General features: G+C 40.3%; 1 protein-coding gene across 1 annotated transcript; it reads right to left on the bottom strand.

Annotated features, from left to right (window-relative positions):
- Positions 1 to 1,465: 1,465 nt before the first annotated feature.
- LOC150044733 (uncharacterized) lies at positions 1,466 to 21,446 on the bottom strand. Its single transcript, XM_090321152.1, is given in 10 exon segments — positions 1,466 to 1,952; positions 3,583 to 3,629; positions 4,197 to 4,272; positions 4,747 to 4,798; positions 9,405 to 9,457; positions 9,459 to 10,868; positions 12,774 to 12,876; positions 13,576 to 13,702; positions 16,172 to 16,230; positions 21,440 to 21,446. Coding segments are annotated over 10 exon segments (2,421 nt in total).
- Between the last annotated feature and the right edge of the window lie 1,584 nt (positions 21,447 to 23,030).

The following is a 23,030-nucleotide window of genomic DNA, read 5'->3' as shown; positions in this document are numbered from 1 at the left end:
TTTTAAGCTTGGTCTTACCTGGAACTCATAAAGGACCAAAGTTACATCTGACAGATTTGTAAGAATCTGCTGTCCTTCTCTGTGGGCCTGCTAGAAATTGTTACCAAAAGCTTATAAGGGCAAATTGAAATAGCAATTAAAGAATCGTTTTGGTAGTCCTAATTTTCCTTTTTTCACTTTGAAACAATGAGGACAATCTCATTTCCACGTTTTTCCAGAAAACATTTCTATTTTTTTTAACTTTTCCTGATTTTTGCTTTAAAACTTCACACTTTAGCCTTTCTTTGCAGTTGAAGAACTCTCATGGGCTCAAGGCACTCCCCTTTGCCTCCATGCCTCCTTTTAAAGGAGGCATTTTTTTTCTCTGCAGACTGAGCTACTGCTTAGAACTCCAATAACAGTTTGAACTCAAATAACAGTTTTTCCTTAATGCAAGAATTACAAAATCGTAAGCCGGGCCCGGTGGTTCATGCCTGTAATCCTAGTTACTCAGGAGGCTGAGATCTGAGGATCAATTCAAAGCCAGTGTAGACTAAAGACCTTAGAAAACAGGAAGTGGGGCTGAGGCTCCAGGGGTAGGGGAGCTCAGGGACAATTCCTTGGCCCAGGTGTAGGGCATTAGCCTTGATGTGAAGCGCTCAAGGACAATGCCCAGACCCAGAGTTCAATCCCCATACCCCTCTCCCCACAAAATTACAAAATCATCATTGTAACAAAAATCCATATTTAGCACAGGTTGTTTACGTAAAATATATCCAATTTCAAAATAGTATTGAAGCCAAATCAAAATATGGATAAATTTTGAACCCTTCATTCAAAAGTTTTAAAAAAAATATTTGGTGGTCGTTTGTGGGACTGAGCACTGTCTGTGACCTACCACCAAACCCCAGGGCCTGGGCATTGTTCCTGACCTCTTCAGCTCAAGTATACCACCCTAACCTTTGAGCCGCAGCCCCACACCTGCTTTTCTGGTGGTTAATTAGAGATAGGAGTTTTATGGTCTTTAGTGACCAGGCTGGCTTGGAACCAGCCCTAGAACTAAAGAACTTGGGACTGTTTTTTTGCCATTCCTGGGGCTTTGAACTCAGGGCCTGAACACTGTCCTTTGGGTCTTCTCAAGGCTAGAGTTTTACCATTTGAGCCACAGCACCACTTTCCAGCTTTTTCTATGGATGTGGTACTGAGGGATTGAACCCGGGTCTTGCTGCATGCTAAGCAAGTACTCTACCAAAACTCTTGGCCTAATGTGAGACTCTTATTTCCAAGTAATCACTAGAAAACAGGAAGTGACACTGTGATTCAAGGGGTAGAGCGGTAGCCTCGAGCTGAGGAGTTTAGGGACAGCACCAATGCCCAGAGTTCAAGCCCCATAAACAACAAAAGAAAAAAAAAGGAAAAGAAAGAAAAGAAGGCGGGAGGGGTGGGGAGAAGGGAGAGTTTTCTCTAAGAGCTGCCCATGGAGGACTCAGGAAGAGGAGGAAGATGGAGCTGAAGGATTGAAGCAAACCGGGTGGGGGGCAGTGGAAAGTGGGGGCTTCTGGCCCCATGGCACCTGTCTGGCTGTGGGAACCAGCGCCGCTCCCGTCCTCTCCAGGTGCCCTCGGCTGCTGCTCCTGCTACAGGCTGCAAAGCCACAGGTTGGGCGGGCTGGGCAGGCAGACCAGGGCCGCTGGTGCAGAGCCACCCGCTGCGGAAGCTGCTTCTCTTTCGGCCTCTGCAGAGACTTTGAGCCCCTCGACCCCTGCTCCAGGCCCGAAGTCCGTCCCTGCTGTGGTCCTGTGGCCCTGCCCCAGGCTCCGTGCGCGGTGTCTGCACTTACCGTGAACGAAACACCTCCTAGAGCATCAGCGGTAATGGCGGTTAAGATGGTGATGGCCGCAGGCCATGTGCCAGGTTTCCCCGCCCTTCCGGTCCTTGATGGCGGGAAGCCAGACTCCACCACTAAGTCATGGCTGTGGGGGGGGGGTCACCACATGAAAGCCAGTGCTGGGCTCGCGGAGCCACAGAGCCCATGATTCTCTATCCTATCATGTGAGCAAAAGTCTGCATGCATCCACATCGGTCTTCCTGTGGAGCCCGCCTGAGATCTGGTGGGTCTCACATCAGACCTCCCCCCTCCCGGGCCTCAATGGTACGTCCCGCACCTCCCTGTAGCTGCCATCACACTACCAAAACAGAGTGGAATACTTATGGTAGGACATGTGGATCTCAAAGACTAGACTATTGACTCTGCTCCTTTACAGAAAATGTTGGCCTGAACCTGTGCCCAATGAATGGCATTTCTAGTACAGATCTACACTCCTTTGTATATGCAATTTTTTGTCTTTTCCTGTCTTCCTTCCTTCTTCCCTCCTCTTTGTATTCCCCTCTATGGGTGTGTGTGTGTGTGTGTATGTGTGTGTGTGTGTGTGTGTGTGTGTGTTCCCATACAAGTCCTCATGCATGTGTCCACAAATCCATGAATGGAAGTTCTAGTCCTGAAGACCTCACTCAAGTCCCTTAGCTTTTCCCTACGTCTTAGGCCACAGATCCACTTCCAGATTTTGGGTGGTTAAATGGAGGTAAAACCCTTGCCAACTTTTCTGCCCAGGCAGGCTTCAAATCTTGATTCTCATATTCCAGCCTTTGGAGAAGAGGTAATATCCTCTTTTATATGGTTTTTATTTTACACAATTTAAAATAAAAAAAATCTATGGGCCGGGACTTTGGCCTAGTGGTAGAGTGCTTTCCTAACATGCACGAAGACCCATGTTTGATTTCTGAGTACCACATACATAGAAAAAAGCTAGAAGTGGTGCTATGCCTTGAGAAAGCCCAAGGACCAGTGTTGAGGCCCTGAGTTCAAGCCACAGGAATGAAAAAAAAAAAGGAGGAAAAAAAGCCACCATAAGGAAATAACTAGGCAAATGTGATATATGCAATAGCTTATTACACAACTGACTCAGAATCTTCCATATGAAAGGACAACATTATATAAAGACATAGGGCTGGGGGCCAGGAGTTTGGCCTAGTGGTTAAAGTGCTTGCCTAGCATGCATGAAGACCCGGGTTCGATTCCTCGGTACCACATATAGAAAAAAGCCAGAAGTGGTGCTGAGGCTCAAGTGGTAGAGCTCTAGCCTTGAGAAAGTCCAAGGACAGTGCTCAGGCCCTGAGCTCAAGCCCAGGACTGGCAAAAAATAAATAAATAAATAAAAAATAAAGACATAGGGCTAACATTTTAGAGTATAAGAAACTAAAGTGACGTTACATACACCATCTTAACCCTAATGAAAATTAACTTGAATAATAACTTAGTATTTTTGTCTCAAGTGGTAAAGTCCCATCCACATGCAAAAAAAACAAAAAACAAAAAACAAAAAACCTCAGTGGTAATGTCTTGAGTACAAGCTCCATACCAGCACAAAACAAGTTTCTCAGTTCTGAACTTTGCCCTCCAGGCAGACTTATCCTAAAAAGTCTTCCAGATGATACTGTTGTGCATATAAGTTTATTAACTCAAAATTAAATACACCCTGACCTCACCATCAGCACCCGTTTTTACTTGTTGGAGTAGGTATCATACAATCCTAACTTTCTAACCTCAGTTCCAAAAACTGAGCAATCTTCTTTCTTTGAGTGCAGCAGCACTAAAAAGAAAGAGTTTGCAAATGAGAACACAGGACACAAGTGGAATACAGTGAGAATTCTGAAAACACTCAAATGTAAAATTTTCTTTCCTGGAATTCTTCAAATTTTCAATTCATTAAAAGAAAAAAGAAGAATGAGATAGGCTCACACCTGTAATCCTAGCTATTCATGAGGCTGAGAACTGAGGATCATGGATTGAAACCACACTGGGCATGAAAGGTCTTGAGAACCTTTCTCTCAAGTAATAATATCAACGAAAGAAAAACAGAAAAAAGAGCCCTCACCCCAAAATACCCACAAAGAAAAAGGAAGTGCAGCTACTGTTCAAAGTAGTAGAGGCCTAGCCTGCAGCAAAAATGATGACAGACAGCCCAGGCCCTGAAATGGAAAGAATTCCCCAGTCTAAGCCAGGAAAGGCTGAGTAGCCCTGAGCTTGAAGAAGGAACACTCACTTTCTAAACAAAATAGCCAGCACTTGCTCCATTGTCCCAGAGTCTATAATTGTGTAGAAAGTTTTGAATTAAGAAAAGATCGCCTTTCTGGTGGGCAGAGAGCAGGTTCATCACCTGCATCTCCAGCAGGCCTGCCTCCGGGCTCCACACGTTACAGGGCACATTCACAGGCCTGACTGAGTCATTGTCTCTTGAAGGGAGTAATGAAAAAAATCTCTTTTAAAAGTGGAAACCGTAGCACATTTCAAACTGTGTAAATATGACAGAGTAGACTGAAAACCACACAGAAAATGTTCTCTTCCATTGGCACTGAAAAGCACACAAGAAGAATGTATCTTGACTATATCTCATCTGAGTTGCCTTGTGTTTACCCCTCGGAAAATATACTGAAATATTGAACTGGTGGCTGAGCACGGTTCCAAACCCTCCAGGTTCTAAAGGGCCACTCATAACCCAATTTCCTGAGACCCAAGTCTCCTGTCCATTCTCCTACCCCACGAGAACATCTTTACCCTTCCTGAGTCACAGGCTAAGTGAGCTGGCTTGACCAGACTATCAGTTATGGTTCCAGGCTACCAGGGTTCCATGTTCCATTGCATTGTGAAGGAGGTACGGTCATTGCTCAAGGCCCAATGACCTAAGTTGCTTCTCACATACGACCTACCTGAACACAAACTGGAGGCCAAACACCCCTTGCCACAGTGCAATGTGGACACCTAGACAACATAAAAATCACACCTTGTCTTTTGAATCCTGAATTCCTCAGCTAGGCCTAGATTTTGTCCTGGACAGGGCTTCAAGGAGCCATTCCTAGGTCATATCAATACCTTCTTTGTCACAATTCCTCTCATCCTGCACAAATCATGTTGTCTCTCTGACCTTGCCATGGACTTTCTGCACCCTTTGCTGACATTAGAACTCAGGACATTGTTAAATGTTTATAACCTAAATATCAGATTTCCCTTGAAACCCCTTTGTGTTGTTCTGCAGAACAAATACTCATATTTATGTAATGGGACATAAAGACTTATCTCAAACAGTGTTATGCATCCTCATATGTACACAGGAATGAATGAGATTAGAAATATCATGCCTCTGGCCCTCATAGGCAAACATAGCTTGCGGGATCGCATTTTCTGCAGAAAATGCTGTGCCTGTCAGAAATAGAACTGGAAGAACAGTCTAGGCTATTTTGGGTAAAAATGAGACCCTATCACAGAATATCTAGACTAAAAAGAGAAGAACAAATCCAGAATACTTGCCTTACAAATTGGAAGCATTGTATTTATACACCAGTATGGATTGACTGCCCCCCCCAAAACACACAGTGAGTACTGGAGCCTTATCCCTCTAGTCTAAGTTACTCAGTAGGCTAAGATTTTTGGGTCAGGGCTTTGAACCAGCCTGCGCAGAAGCGTCCATGAGTCTTCACTCCAATTATCCACCACAAACTGACAATTAGATCTTTTATGACAGTTGTTGCAAAAACACTTCAGTACAGTGTGTAACACAACATGCATAAATATACATGGTTTTAGAAGTAAAATAGGGCTGAGCGTGGTGGCTCCCACCTGTAATCCTAGCTACTCAAAGATTGAGCTCTGAGGATCATGATTCAAAGTAAGCCCAGGAGTATACAACCTGAGACTCTTATCTCCAATAATTCACTAGAAAATGGGAAGTGGGACTGTGCTGGTTGACTTGAGCTGAAGAGCTCAGGGACAGCAGCCAGGCCAAGATTTCAAGCGCCTTGACCCACAAAAAAATTTGTAAAATGTGATCTGTCAAAGGCATGACAAGTTCAACTCACAGGTCTGGAAGTTGCAAGCTAGTGTTTGATAAATAAAATATGGATTTGCCCTTCACTGTCCACTACAATGGTACAAGGGACTTTATAAACAGTTTACTTAGGATTCTCAAGTTATTAGAAATATTTTAGGCTTGGTGTATAATTCTGGTAGTTAGAGGCAGTAGGTTATTGGGTTTGTGGTAGCAATGCTATATACTGCAACATTCTCAATAAACCTAATAATTATAATTATGATAAAATCAATCTTCACTTACTATAATTTCTACTTTCCATTTATGTATTCAGTTCTTCTCTGATAGGATTTAGATTAAGATACAAAGCTATCCTATAACTCACTAAATGCATTTCCTTTATGTATGTAGAGACAAATTTTTCTATCCTCATACTCTTTTTATTAAAGAATTTATTTTTTTTATTTTTATTTTTTGCCAGTCCTAGGCTTGAGCTCAGGGCCTGAGCACTGTCCTTGGACTTTCTCAAGGCTAGAGCTCTACCACTTGAGCCTCAGCACCACTTCCAGCTTTTTTCTATGTATGTGGTACCGAGGAATCGAACCCGGGTCTTCATGCATGCTAGGCAAGCACTTTAACCACTAGGCCAAACTCCCGGCCCCTATTAAAGAATTTATTAACATTTATTTTTTACATCATATTTCAAGTGATGTATTTAACAAACAAGTATTCAAGAAGGGAATATCTATATACAATCACAGGAACTTCAATTTTAGAACATAATTAGAATAAGACAGAGGTTTTGTTTGTAACAGATACATATTAATCTATGTAATAAAACATTGATTTAGAATCATAAATTTTTAAGTCTAGGCAGTTCTGTTTATATTTCCAATACCATTTCTGAAGTGTTGAGCACACATATATCCAGTTCTTGCTCTTGTACTGTTTGGACCTAATAGCCACCATACCTTTTTATAATTGTTTTTCTACTAAAGTCTCAGACACAGGCACATGCATTAGGGGGTGCTAGGAAATGATAATTCTCTCTCTTTTACTCGACATCTTTTTTCTTGAAATGTCTGGAGAAGTTACATTCATGGAACTGTCACCTCCCATCAACTGAGGGGCATCTGGGTTGGTTCCATATCTTTGCTCTGGTAAATAGTGCTGCAATGAACATCATTGTGCTAGTGGATTTAGTATGTCCTTGTTTCTGGACGATTGTGTAAATGCCAAGCAGTGGAATTACTGGGTCATAGGGGAGTTCTATGTTTGGTCTTTTACCTAAGCCAAACAAGAAATTAGGCTTCTAAAAGGAAAATATTTATTTTCAATCAAAGGTAGAATAAGGGAAAACAATGAATCTGCACAGAATACACTAAAACATGAAAATTCTGAGTTTTGAAAGAAGTTATAGGCCATAGTACAATTTTTGAAAATAGCTACATCAAAAATCAGTAACAAGAAACACCAGAAAACAGAGACTTTAAGGAGAAGGGAGCAATCAAGGGGAAGCAGGTAGCATGAGGAAAAAGGAGGGGGAAAAGTAATAAAACTTTAATGCATAGCCTACAAAATTACTAAAAGTGAGCAAAGTGGGGTTGTGAGGGATGAGTGAGAATGTTCAAATGGGCAAAATTAAGCAAGGCCTAATGTATATATAAATTGCCTGAATGGCAGCTACTTTGTATAACTACATAAAAATATTACATATATAAGTAAATACATAAAATAAGGAGAACAATGTAAACTTAAATGATGGAAGGAATGAAAACGACATTATCAGAATGGTAGAAACTCAGAATTAAAGAGAAAGATATCACCTCAGTCTGAGAAATCACTGAAATTGGTATAATAGGGAAACGAAAATCTCAGTGAAAGGTTGAGACTTACAAGGAAGAGAATTGGTGCTTGTTTCCAAACGAATGAAACAGCAATGTTAAGGTTATAGCCTCATGCCTATAATCCTAGCTACTCAGGAGGCTGAGATCTGAGGATCAAAGTATAAAGCTAGCCCAGGCACTAAAGACCAAGAGACTCTTCAATTAATCACTAAAACATGGGAAGTGGGGCTTGGCTCAAGAGGTAGGGTGATAGCATTGAGCTAAAGAGCTCTGAGACAGCACCTAGGCCTAGTGTTCAAGGCCCATGACCTACACAAAAATAGTGTCACATAAAAGCTAACTTTGAAAATAAGACAACCTCAGTGGACATGTCACAAAGCTTAAAATATTAAAGCAAAGACACAAGCAAATAACAGAACTTCCGGCTTTTTTCTATGTATGTGGTACTGAGGAATCAAACCAGGTGTTCATGCATGCTAGGCAAGCACTCTACCACTAGGCCAAACTGGTGCATCATCAGTCTTTTCTAATCACTTTCCAAATCACCCTGGAGATGATGTGACTCCAGTATCAAAGGGTACATCTCTTTATTTCTCAGAAGAGTTTATAAAATTACTTTGACAAACCATTCCTCAGTACAAAAGGAACAAGTCAACAAGTTCAATCTTTTAATTATTTGTCAAGCCCAAAAGAAATTAAGGCACATCACTCCTGTCCAAATCCTTTGAATAATAACTAGGTACATCATCCTCACTCCAGGTAAGAAGAGGGCAAGAAATGTTGGCTCAGTGAAAGACCAAGGGTGAAAAATGGTTTTCCAGCACATCTGTGCTATGAAGCATTTCTCAGTGTCATTTCCTGAGGTTTCTGACAAAGATTTTCATGAACTGGGATTCTTTCCTACATAGGTGCTCCAACAGTTGCTGAAGATATGCTTCTGGTAGGAACACTACTCCTAATGTTTACACTTACATAGATTCTGTCATGTGTTCAGGTCTCTAATATGTGTTGAAGAGTGACTTCTGGTTAAATTATTTTTCCCCATGTGTCACACTCAGAGTACCTCTCCTGTGTATGTTTTCCAATGCAGCGAAGACTGAATTCTGAATATAGTCATCGAACATTATTTTCTCAATGCTGATCATTCTAACATGAACACTGAGGTATGGGTTCCAGATATCCTTTGTGTGTTTTATATAGTTCTTGATTTTTTTTTTGGCCAGTCCTGGGCTTGGGCTCAGGGCTTGAGCACTGTCTTTGGACTTTCTCAAGGCTAGCACTCTACCACTGAGCCTCAGCACCACTTCCGGCTTTTTGCTATGTATGTGGGGTACCTAGGAATCGAACCCGGGTCTTTCTGCATGCTAGGCAAGCACTGTACCACTAGGCCAAACTCCCGGCCCCGTGTTTTATATAGTTCTTTCAAGGACTTTCCACAGTTGTCGCATTTATACCATTTCTCCCGTGTGTGTGTTCTCTGAAGGATAACAACGTAGCTTTCCGGGTGATTTTCCATAATTGTTATATTGATAAGGTTTCTCTCTGCTGTATGTTCTTTGATTGACAGTAAGGTGTCGGAGTGAAAGACTTACACATTCAGCATGTTCTCTAATGGCCAGTAAAGTGTGCGTTCTGTGTGAAAGACTCCACATTTTTTCCATTCTTTGAAGTTTCTCTCCTGTGTGTTCCCTTATGAAATGAAGATCTGACCTACGAGTCGAAGACTTTCTACATTTGTTAAATTCATAAGGTTTCTGTCCTGTGTGCTCTCTGATGAACATGAAGGTTTGACTTAAAGGAGAAAGATTTTTCACATTTGTCACATTCATAAGGTTTCTCTCCTGTGTGTGTTCTCTGATGAGCATTACAGCTTGACTTTCGGGTAAAAGATTTTCCACATTTGTTACATTCGTAAGGTTTCTCTCCTGTGTGTGTTCTCTGATGGACAGTAAGTTTTGATGTTGTATTGAAAGACTTTCCACAAATATCACATTCATAGGGTTTCTCTCCTGTATGTGTTCGCTCATGGACAGTAAGATTTGATTTCTCATGGAAACACTTTCCACAAATGTTACATTCATAAGGTTTCTCTCCTGTATGTCTTCTCTGATGAACCTTCAAGTGCGACTTTTGCGTGAAAGACTTTCCACATCTGTTACATTCATAAGGTTTCTCTCCTGAGTGTCTTCTCTGGTGAGCATTACAGTTTGACTTTTGGGTAAAAGATTTTCCACATTTGTTACATTCATAAGGTCTTTCTCCTGTGTGTGTTCTTTGATGGACATTAAAGATTGACATTTTCCTGAAAGACTTTCCACATTTCTTACATTTATAAGGTTTCTCTCCTGTGTGTGTTCTCTGATGATCAGAAAGGCTAAACTTCCGGGAGAAAAATTTTCCACATTTGTTACATTCATAAGGTTTCTCTCCTGTGTGTGTTCTCTGTTTTTGTAACTTAGTGGTCAAAAATTTCCCACATTTATTGCCTTCATAAGGTTTCTCTCCTGTGTGTGTTCTTTGATGCAAAGCAAGGTATGACTTCTGTCTGAAAACCTTCCGACATTTGTCACACTCATAAGGTTTCTCTCCTTTTTGTATTATCTGATACCTACTGAGAGTAACCTTCTGACTGGAATTTTTCCTACATTCCTCATATTCACAGACTTTCTCTTCAGTGGGCATCTGAGGCTCAGAAGTCGGGTCTGACTTGTGACAGACAGATTTTGCACATTTGCTATACTCGATGAACTTCTTGGGATATGTGCTCTGAGGTCTTGTAAAGTGTCCTTCCTTACTGAATGATTGCTTACATTTAGTACATATACAAGAATTCTGTCCTGTGTACTTCTGATGTGTAGTGACTTCAGGTTTTAACTTGTATATTTTTCCACATATAGTACATTCAGAAGTATTTGTCCCTCCCTGAACTATTTCTTGGGCAAGAACAGCAGATTTATCATACTCTTCTCTACATTTTTCATGGCTATTGAAGGACTTTGCCATACAAATCCAATTAGGTCTCAAGAATTTAGTCTCTGGGTTTAATACCTTCCCTTCTCCACCATACTGAAAATACTGCAGCATAATTGGCATATCACACTTTTCACTCAAATGCTTTGAAGATCTGGCAGATTCTTCAAACACAGGCCTGTATGCAGCATGCATCTCATCTGGTTTACTAGAGAGAAGCACATTCTGATACTCAATGAACTCTTCAGTCCTCACCTCTAAGGAGTTTTCATTATTCCTAATTAGCTCTGGTTGATGTTTGGAACTCCAATGAAAACTTGTTACTAATTTTACTCTTTCCTCAATGGTGTTACAATTTGTGAGTGCTACTTCACACACACTTTCATATGGACTTTCCAGGCATGTCTTAATCACATCCTCCATTTGCTGGACATCTAAAACAAGTCACAGAAAAAAATATAAACATATGCATGAGATACAAAGGTTCTGTAAAGTTAAAGATACTTTCTCCCATCTGAACTGTAAAACATTCACACATGTGCATGCATACACACACACATGCATGTACATTTTTTTTTGCCAGTCGTGGGCTTGAGCTCAGGGCCTGAGCACTGTCCTTGGACTTTCTCAAGGCTAGAGCTCTAGCCCTTGAGCCTCAGCACCATTTCTGGCTTTTTTCTATGTATGTGATACTGAAGAATCGAACGCGGGTCTTCATGCATGCTAGGCAAGCACTTTAACCATTAGGCCAAACTCCCAGCCCCTGAACTGTAAAACATTTTGAAGTGTCAAAGTGGGAACTGACACGAGAAATGTATGATTTTCTCCATAATATATTAATTGAGGAGGTATTGATAATTTACCATGGAAAATAATGTTCGTCTGTAATACAGCTTTTTCTTCTTTTTTATATCTCCTTTTTGCTCAGATTATTCAACTATTCATTGGTAGAGTTTTTAAAAATGCATTTCAGTATTTTTGGAGTTTTCTCCAGATATTGATTTACTTTTCATTGGGGAATAGCTGGTTTGTTTTATTTATTTTTGTTGCCAGTCTTGGGTCGTGAATGGAGGGCCCGAGGACAGTCTTTGGGCTTTCTCAAGGCTAGAGCTCTACTACTTGAGCCACAGCACCACTTCTGGCTTTTTCTTTGAATATGGTATTGAGGAACTGAACCTAGGTCTTCTTGCATGCTAGACAAGCACTCTACCACTAGACCAAACTCCAGGTCTACTTTGCTTTCTTTTATTTTCTTGTAATCACCTCTATATATCTTGATGCTTTCCTTCTCAACCATTAGGTGACATATAACAGTATTTCGTATATCCACAGTCCATTAGAGTGGTTTAGACATTCCTGTGCTTTTCACTTCATGAGGAAAAGTTCCTGAGAATAAAGTTTATAGCAACAGCTCTTCAGTTCTGACTTTTTACTAATAATCTTAGGGAATTTCAAAATGCATTTCTCTTAATTTTAGACCAAACCTCCTCAAAATTCCACTTCTGTCATTCCAGTCAGATTCATGGAAGACAAGATACTCCAGCTGACCACCTAGTTAAAGATCTTGTCTGGACTAAAACTTTTGGTTTTGGATCACAATCTCTACTTTACTTTCCAGAATAACACCCTGGAGTACTTATTTCATCAACATGCAGAGCCCTAGTTTCGAAAAAAAAAAAAGGAATCTCTTTCTACACTTTTAATTTTCTTTTTTTGTTTTAGAGCAATTTCCAACAACACAAAGATAATTGCTAACTTTAACTTTACTGTCACACAGAATTTAAGACATCTCCATACAAATTCTTTATTGAAAAGTGTTGTGACAAAAGATCACCTAGTTTTCTGTCACATGCAGGACTCAGAAAAAGTAATATTATTGCTGAATATACCACAAGTTGAAGCTACTAACTGAACCTGAACTCTGGATCTAACAGAAACCACTGTGCAAGACACCTAGCTCACAAATGAAATTTTTTTTTGCCAGTCCTGGGCTTGAGTTCAGAGCCTGAGCACTGTCCTTGGACTTTCTCAAGGCTAGAGCTCTAGCACTTGAGCCTCAGCACCATTTCTGGCTTTTTTCTATGTATGTGGTACCAAGGAATCTAGGCCAAACTCCCGGCCCTCACCAATGAAATTCTTCTCTAAAGTTTCTCCTATCCATGGTTCTTCATCTTGCTCCAGCTTGACAATCAATTCAGGTTTATAAACACAATGACCTGTTAATAAGAAATAGTGGAGAACCACTGATTATGCTGGGTTATCAGTACTGAAAGATCTCAGACATCCTATTCACAAAGTTGCATTTAAATCCTGTTTCTCATTTCTCACATGGTTGACTTTCTCCCAGCTTTGAATTTATTTTGCTGGTTTTGTGACCTCAACCTGATCAGCTCTTTCCTCAACCTTAACATTCTATCAGTTGGAGTTCCAGTTTCACTTCTAGTTTTTGAGTGGTTAATTGGAGATAAGCATCTCATGGGGACTTTCTGTCCTTGCTAGTTACAAACTAAAATGCTCAGATTTCAGCCTCTTGAATAGCTAGGACTACAGGTAGGAACCCCTGTACCAGGAATCAGATTTGGATTATAAATACATACTGGAAACTAATGGCTTCCAAATCATTCTTACAATAGTGATTTATGTCCTATTCTATAGTGAATATCCACCCACAATAATTAACTCAACTTTGGGAAGAAAGTCTGTTAGTGACACATACATTTATCAAAATGTTCCTTTGCCTTCTTGAAGAATGAGAATATAATTGCCTGTAGAGTTTCATAATCTAGTTAAAGTTTATCTTAGAAAGAAATGACTTTTCACATGGAATGGAATCTTACACATAAATAACAAATATTCATATATCTACTAAAAAAATAAAGCATTTAAACTTCAAAGTTAATGTGACTTTTGCTCACCCAAGAACACCAGGTTGCTGTAGGTCTCCAGCATTACATCTCTATACAAGGTCCTCTGAGCAACGTCCAGTTCTTGCCACTCCTCCCAGCTGAAATCCACAGCTACATCATCAAATGACACCACCTTCTGTGAGAACACATTTATTTCTATAAATTAATTATCCCTGAGTCATGAGAACACCAACTCTGGAATTTCAGTCTTCTCCATCTGTTTCTGTTTCAATATGAAATGTTTGGGTCTTGCTGTGTTACTTCTATGGGAGAACTAAACATCAAAGGAGAAATATTTGAAACTATATTAACTTGGTAATTACAAATACAAAGTTTTCCTAATATATCAGAACACATTTCTAGTGCTAGCAATACAGATATGGCAACAATTCTTAAGCGCTAATAATCTGTCAAAATAATATTATCATGAAGGGTCTGAAGAGGGTGTTGAGAGGGTGTTGATAAAATTTACTATGTATCAGGAAAACAGTGAAGAAAACAAATCATGTTTTTGGTATTTTCAAATTCTGCGCAATGAAAGGTGTATTCAGATCTATTAAAGAGTACTCTCAAGCTGGGTGTGGTGGCTTATGCCTGCAAATGTAGCTACTCAGGAGGCTGAGATCTGAGGATAAGTTCAAGGCCAGCCCAGGCAGTTTAAGCCTACAAACTGTGAGACACTTATCTCCAATTATTAATTTGAAAATGGGAAGTGGGGCTGTGGTTTAAGCGTAGGGCAGTACCCTAGAGCTTATCAGGTCAAGAACAAAGCCCAGGCCCTGAGTTCAAGCCTCATGATCCCCCCCCTCTACAAAAAAATTACTCCCAAAGTGGTACTGTGGCTCAAAGAATAAAGTGGTAGCCTTGAGCAACAGAGCTCAGGGACAGAGCCCGAGCTCAAAGTTCAAATCCTAGGACTGACAGAAAAAAAAAGTGTCTACCCTTTTTGGGGCAGAAGTTTGGCCTACTGGTAGAATGCTTGCCTAGCATACACAAAGACCTTGATTTGATTCCTCAGTACCTCACACACAGGAAAAAATGCTGGAAGTGGTGCGGTAGCTCAAGTGGCAGAGCTCTGGCTTTGAGTGAAAAAAAAAAAAAACACAAGGACAGTGCTCAAGCCCTGAGTTCAAGCCCCAGATGTGGCAAATAAAAAAAAATACCCTCTAAGAGTCATGAGGGTAGTCTAGTAGAGAATACTGGCTTAGCATTTACAAATACCTGGGTTCGATACCTCAATATCACATACATAGAAAAAAGTGGCGCTGTGACTGGAGTGGTTAATGGCTAGCCTTGAGCAAATAGTGTTCAAGAACAGTGACCAGGCCCCAACTTCAAGCACCTCAACTGGCAAAAGAAAAAATCCTCTCAAAAACAATCAGAACACATTCAGGACACCTTGTGGATTCTATATCACTTTAGTAGATCTGCAAAATGCACAGTGTCCTAGGAGATGTTAGAGGGAGTAACTATACTCAAGAAGTAGCTAATGAAAGCCAGCACAATGACTCACAATTGTAATTCTAGCTACTCAGGAGGCTGAGATCTGAGAGTCAGTTCAAAGCTAGCCCAGGCATTAAGGAACCTGAGACTCTTATCTCAATTAATCAATAGAAAATGGGAAAAGGGGCTGTGGCTCAAGGGGTAGGGCAGGAGCCTTGAGCTAAAGAGCTCAAGGACAGCACCCAGGCCCAGTTCAAAAAAAAACAAAATATAAATGGAACCATGTCACAAGAAAGTATATCAATGTTTGTGAAGTTATGCACCTTCTATCTGGTGAGTATAATGTAACCCTTCTATTAATCACAATAAAAATTATAATAAAATAATATAAAAATGGAAAAAGAACCAACTAATGAGGAACAAGGTAGGGGGAGGAAAAAGGGGACAAAAACAGGAGAAGGGCAATCAAGTTTCGAGAAGTAATGCACCCACTACCTGATGAATATAACTATAACCACTCAATACATTACCCAAGCAATAAAAAAAAGAAGTAGCTAATGATTTATTTGGTCCTTAGAAAATCTGACCTATTTACCAGAGGTAGGTGTATCACATGTTTCTTAGTTAGACAACAACTCGGAAGCAATGCAAGTCCTCTTCTCAGACATAAGGTGAAAAGTGAAAAACAAATGCAAGAAAGACGAGGGGAACAAAGGGGCAGGGAAAAGAATGCAGAAGAGGGACAAGAAAGGAGTCGGGGGGGGGGGCAGGAGTTTGGCCTAGTGGTAGAGTGCTTGCCTAGCATGCACGAAGACCCGGGTTCGATTCCTCGGTATCCCACATACATAGGAAAAAGCCAGAAGTAGTACTGAGGCTAGCCTTGAGAAAGTCTAAGGACAGTGCTCAAGCCCTGAGCCGAAGCCCAAGACTGGCAAAAAAAAAAAAAAAAAAAAAAGGAATGGAGTGAAGATGAAACTGGAGAAAAGAAAGGAGCAAAGAGGAGGAGAGGAAAAGTGTCTGCCTACTACATACACAGAAAAACCCAGAAGCAGTGTTCTGACTCAAGTGGTAGAGTACTAATCTTGAGGATGTTCAAGGATAGTGCCCAGGCCCTCACTTCAAGCCCAGGATGGCAAACATAAATAAAGAAGAAACAACTCACCAGAGATTCTTTCATTCTTTCTTCCTGTTGACAATGACCACAGGATTCTGCAAGTATAGCTGGGAGAGAAGGCAAATGAAGTAGTCAAAGAAGAGCCTGTGTGATTTTTGCTCCAGATTTTCCTGATCAAAACATTATACATGGACTGGGCAGGATGGCTCCTGCCCTAACTACTCAGGAGGCTGAGATCTGAGGATGGAGTTTTGAAACCAGCCAGGGCACTACAGAACATGAGATTCTTACCTCCAATAATCAACTAGAAAATGGGAGGTGGGGCGGTGGCTGGAGGGGCAGGATGGTAGCCTAAAGCTAAAGAGCACAGGGACAACACCCAGGCCCAGAATTCAAGCCCCATGATTAAAAAAAGAAAGAAAGAAAAAAGAAAAAGAAAATGACATCTTTACTAAAACCAGATATTTTTATTTTCCTTTTCTTTCTCTTTCTTTATTTGTTTTTGTCAATCCCCAGCTTGAGATCAGAGCCTAAGCACTGTCCTTGACTTTTCACAAGCCTAGAGCTCTATCACTTGAGCCACAGCACATCTTCCAGCTTTTTTTCTATGTATAAAGTATTGAGGAATTGAACCAGACTCTCCATGCCTATTAGGCAAGCACTCTACCAGTAAACTAAACTCCCAGTCCTGAACTATTTTTCTAGTAATATACAGGATCCTAAGACTCCATTGGATATTTGTGCTCTACATCATTCATTTACATTTTCAAAATCCATGAAAAGCATGCATGGTAAGCTATTTTGCACCCAAAGTTCTGCAGATAAAATGTATATAGTACAACAAGAGCAATAACTGCTTGGTATTGGCACAAAAACAGATCAGAAGATCAGTGGAACAGAATAGAAGACCCAGAAATAGAACCACATACCTATAGGCAACTTGTATTTGACAAAGGAGCCAAAGATATACAGTGCAACAGACACAGTCTATTCAATTATTGGTGCTGGCAAAACTGGACAGCCACATGCAGAAAACTAAAAATTGACCCTAGCATTTCGCCACGTACAAGCATTTACTCAAAGTGGATCAAAGACCTCAAGGTCAGACTAGAAACCGTGAAAATGCTACATGATATAGTAGGTGAGACACTGGAACTCCTGGGGACAGGCAAAAGATTCCTGAACAGAATCCCAGGGTCACAACAGATTGGAGAGAGACTCGATAAATGGGACTACCTAAAAATAAAAAGTGCCTGTGCAGATAAAAACATAGTCGCTAACCAACTGGGAAAAGATATTCACCAATAATACATCTGACAAATGCTTAATATCCAGTATCTACAGGGAACTCAAGAAACTAATCCCCCCCCAAAACCAACAAACCATTCACTAAATGGGCAAGGGAACTAAAGAGAGACTTATCAGAAGAAGAGATTAAAATGGCAGAAAAGCATATGACAAAATGGTCATCATCTATGGTCATAAAGGAAATGCAAATAAAAACCCTAAGATACCACCTAACCCCAACAAAAAAGGCCAAGATTTTGAACTCAAACAATGACAGTTTCTGGCAGGATTGTGGAGAAAAATGAACCCTACTACACTGCTGGTGGGAATGTAAACTAGTTCAGCCACTCTGGAAAGCAGTGTGGAGGTTTCTTAAAGAACTGAAAATAGACCTTCCCTATGATCCCACCATACCACTTCTGGCCATCTACCCTGAACATCATAACCCAAGATATGATAAGGACACCTGCTCAGCTATGTTCACCTCTGCACTATTCATAATGGCCAGGCAATGGAAACAATCCAGATGCCCTACTGCAGATGAATAGATAGGAAAATGTATATATATACAATGGAATTCTACATAGCCAACAGAAAAGATAAAAAAATGGCATTTGCAGGGAAATGGATGAATCTAGAGCGAATCATATTAAGTGAGACAAGTCAACACCTAAGGAACCAAAGGCGCATGGTATCCTTAATATCCAAAGAATACAAGAGCGAGGACTCAATATTTGCACACCCAGTGCTATGGACATGGTAATGGAACTATAAACATAACTATATAGACATAAAAACCTATGACTCTATACATGTTTTATTTAATAAATTAATACATTTCTATGACAAACAAACCCTTAGCCTAATTTGGATTAAGTTCTAAAAACTAAGTCTCAGTGATTGCATATAGAGATTCCCTTCATGAACACTTGTTAAACTTGTCATTTGAAATATGATGTAAAAATCGTTAATAAATTCTTTAATAAAAATTGAAATTGGATCATAAAAAAGTATTTAGTACATATGTCTTGTGTTATAACGTTGATGCAAAGGTGGTTAAATGGCACATTTACCAGTATCCAAATATGCAGACCACCCTTGTGCCATGACTCACAATTTGCTACTTAACAAGCTTTGGCCAAAGAGACATCAGTAAGCATGGCACAAACACAGGCCTAGACATTCCTGATGCTCACTTCCATCAACAGTCACATGAAGAACCTTGGCCATGCTGCTGGAGATACAGGGCCTAATAAAGACTCATCATAAAATAATGCTCACAGGACTGACTCAATCCCAACCAACCATGCTCAGCCAAAAAGAAGCAGAAGATTACAGTCTCATATGTTACTTAAACAAAATTGACCAACCCAAGGACACCCCAAAATGTATATACTTAAAACATAATACAATAAATAAAACAAATATGTGCTTTTGCTTCTAACTGTTGCTTGGTTTATTACACAGGAAATGCTATTACCCAAAATTCAATTTTTTTCTTTACACAATCACATAGAGTATAAATTTTTAATATACAATCAACATGAACTTTATATTGACATATATAAAAACTGAAAATATACTCTGGAGACTTCAGGAAGGCTATATGTTCTAGGAAAGGCAATAAAAACAATCTTTGCATGTTAGTATTGGGATTTGTACATCACAAGAATGGTTTCTTACAACTTAAAATGATGGGCTGGGAGTTTGGACTAGTGGTAGAGTGCTTGCCTAGCATGCAAAAAGATCTGGTTCAATTTCTCGGTACCACATACACAGAAAAAGCCACAAGTGGTGCTCTGGCTGAAGGGGTAGAGCTCTAGCCTTGAGAAAGCTCAAGGACAGTGCTCAGACACTGAGTTCAAGCCCGGGACTGGAAAAAAAAACTTTAAATGAATTTGTTATAGACTAATTGTTCACATTCACAATACGTGAGGCCAGAAGTGTTACAGATTTCATGGTGGGATATTTTCTTTCTGTTTTGGGATTTGGACTCTCCGTACACATTAATGAATTAATACTGTTCTGAAAGTTATTTTCTCTTTTAGACTGTACAATTTTATTAGTGGGTATTTAAAAAGAAAGCTTTATAATTAAGTAGTTGTTGCTTGCTCATAGCTGTAATCCTTCCTACTCATACGTCTGAGTTCTGAGAATAAGAAACTAAAGGCCTGCGGTAGGGTAGAGTCTGAGAGACTCTGATCTTTAATAAACTACCCAAAGCAGTTGAAAGTGGAGATATAATGCAATGTGTTATATCAGTTGTTCAGAAATACATGTTTAGGCAGTCTCTCTTTTTGGGGGGAGGGCAGGGGTAATGAGGCTTGAATTCTGGACGTGGGCAATGTCCCTGCACTCTTCAGCTCAAAGCCCTACCCTTGGGACTGGGCGATGTCTGAGCCCTTCAGATAAAGGCGATATCCCTACCCCTTGACCCACAGCCCCACTTCCAGCTTTCTAGGGATTAATTGGAGATAAGAATCTCACATTCTTTAGTGCCTATCTAGGCTGGCTTTGAGGGCTGGGCTGGCTTTGAACAGAGATCTTCAAGTCTTACTCTCCTGACTACTGAGGATTACATGCATGAGACACCACAACAGTCTCATTTTACTTTACGTAAAACAGGCTCATTATCCTTGTGGAGAAATTGAAATTTACCAAGAACATAAATAAAGAGAACAGTATCCATGCATATTGGTAACATACTGGAAAATGCCATAGAAAATGCAAAGGTTAAAAATAGGATCACCAGGTATCAACAGGAATTTTTAAAGGAGTCCTTACTATTCATTGACTTCAATTCCCAAAAAGAATTTCCTAAGTGAAATAATTTTTGAGCAGATTGTGACAATAGGCTAACACTACCTAATTCTTCAGCATATGTAACAGCTACAAATCATACATAGAACTTTGAGCAAAACACATTTCCCCAAGTTTTCTTGTGCATTTTTCTTATAATACCAAAGAGAGATCGCAAACTAGAAAGGATAGTTGGGAAGGGCTGAATACATTCATCACATTAATATTAAGACCCCAAATCAAGGCATCATATCCTCTCTGAAAACTCGGCTCTGGCTTATTCCTCAGTCCAGCACAATTGCCCTCTTAACAGTTGGTTAAAACCTTCTAACACCACCAAGTGATTGACAGTGTTGGAGGAAAGACTATCACATGAATCTTGCATTCTGAGAAGTAGAACCAATTATTTTTTAAGGCAAAGAAAGCTAAAATCATCATCCCCTGTCTGTGTTTTTCTACCTCTCCTCCCTAGGGCTTGTCAGAAGTGACAAGGTCTGTCCTTTCAGGAGGGAGATTGCTATCCAGAGGGCCCCCCTTCCAACATTCCTAACTTTCATTCATAAAATTACAGGACAAGGGGCTAAGAGTTTGCCTAGCATGCACAAAGGCCTGGTTTGATTCCTTGGTACCACATACATAGGAAAACGCCAGATGTGGTGCTTTGGCTCAAGGGGTAGAGCTCTAACCTTGAGAAAGCTCAAGGACAGTGCTCAGGCATTGAGCTTAAGGCCCAGGACTGGCAAAAAAAAGTATAGGACAAGCACATACTACTCCAATATCCCATGTAGAACATTCTCTAGACACAAGGTCATGTACCAACATGTGTGAACCCAAGCCAGGATTGCTAAGGCTAACAAGCTAGAAGAGCAGAAAAACCTCTAGGAGAAAGAACACAAAACCTAAAAATTCAGTTGCAATATGACAAGACTCAAGGTAGGTACGCACTTCAGGATTTCATTAGAATTATTACTCTGCACATCTTAAACTTTGGCCAAGTGAAGAAAGTCACCTGAGTGAACAGTCAGAGGATAAACAGGTAGCTTTCCAACTTTCCCAGTCTGGAGAATCATCCAACATGCTCTTGGAACCTCAGGAGCCAGGTTCTAGCATCTGGAGGCATGTGGGCAATGCCAACAGAAACTCAGAAACCTCAAACCAATCATCAATCCACACTGGAGGAACATGTGGATGGTAGACTCGGGTCCTGAATCAAGAGCTTGGGGTTCTTACCTGACATCGGTTCTTATTACTGGCCTCAGAGCTTGGGCCTAGAGAAGACAAAACTGTGAATCAGAGAACTTCTAGCGGCATACTCCTTGTGTCAATTTAGAGCTCTCAAAATCAAACAATAAATTTCTCTGAGACTTCCAAATCTCAGCTATGAACTACTAAGGAGTTTATAGGTTTTCTGCCTTTCCTTTGTCTTGTGGTTTGAACTCAAAGCGAGGGCATTGTGCCTGAGCATCTGCTGTGTTCTACTTGCAATCATTCAATAATTACTTCAGCTAACTAGTATAAAGTTTCCTCATAGGGGTTTCTTAGAGCATAGTACATCACCTCTATTGTTCTTCAAAGACATGGTAGTTAGGGGTATCCGGATGAATGTGGGTAGAGGAGTGAAGTTTGGGGTAGGTCTGTGTTGCTGTGAATCTTGATTGCTTGCCTCAAACCAGTAGTAGTTTTCTTTTCAGTTTGCATGGCTCTTCTGTGATCAGGTCTTGAACACTGTCCTTAGACTTTCCTCAAGGCTAGCACACTACCACTTAAGCCACAGCACCACTTCCAGCTTTCTCTACATATGTGGTAATGAGGAATTGAACACGGGTCTTCATCCATGCTATGCAAGCAATCTTACTAGTAGGCCAAACTCCCAGACCATAAAGTTTGTTTGTTTTTTAATTAGGCTGGGGGTTAGGGAAGGGAAATGGGGACAAAAGCACAAGAAGGGGTAGCAATAATTGTTAAGAAATGTACCTTCTATCTGAATATACTGTAATCCTTCTATTAATTACAATAAAAAATTAAAAATAGGTAGATATGAAAGACTTGAGCCTGTAACCATTCTTCACACTTACACATTTGCTATTTACCAGTATATCCCATGCCTCTTTAATTTATTCTGCCTCATTCTCCACAAATGACTCTGGTCCCTTCATATTAAGGGCATTGATGGGTGAAGATCCATCTTTTGTAACTTCTTCAAGCTGACTCAAGGGTGCTGTCACTACTTTTCCAGGAACCTATAACTTGGCCTACTTTAAAAAAGGATTACCAGGATCAGATGTCATTAGGAACAGTATTTTATGACAAATTGGTAATTACAGACAACATTTTACTTTTGGCAACTGCACAGACCCTCTTTTTGGAGGGGCTACAGCAGCGTAGGCTGTTTAGCACTCTGGGTTGTAAAAGAACTTTCCTGACTGGGGAACTTGATTTCTTGGAACCCTAACAATGTCTCAGTTATTTATGTTGGCCTATATATACTTCAATAAGGACATAGTCTCAGGTCCACAAATTTCTTTCCTGAATGAATGTGACTTCTGGCAGCCCAAAATTTGCTCAGTTAGGGCAGATACAGGGGGTTTAGGATTTGAAACTATCCATTCCTTGGACAATCTTAAGTTTTTACTACACACAATTACAGATGACTGGTAAGCTCCTGCCCAGGTGTGAGGTAGATAGACATGGGCATTAGAAAGGAATGCTTACAAACTGTTCTATGACCTCCCAGCTCTGATTAATTTTGAAAGGCAAAACACAAGTGACTCTAGGATCTGACACCATCTCTGCCATCCAAACAATGGCTTGTTGCATCTGG

This window comes from Megascapheus bottae, chromosome 29 (genome assembly GCF_031878675.1).
Source record: "Megascapheus bottae isolate mThoBot1 chromosome 29, mThoBot2.hap1, whole genome shotgun sequence".
NCBI lineage: Eukaryota > Metazoa > Chordata > Mammalia > Rodentia > Geomyidae > Megascapheus > Megascapheus bottae.
This window is presented reverse-complemented; position numbering and strand designations above follow the sequence as displayed.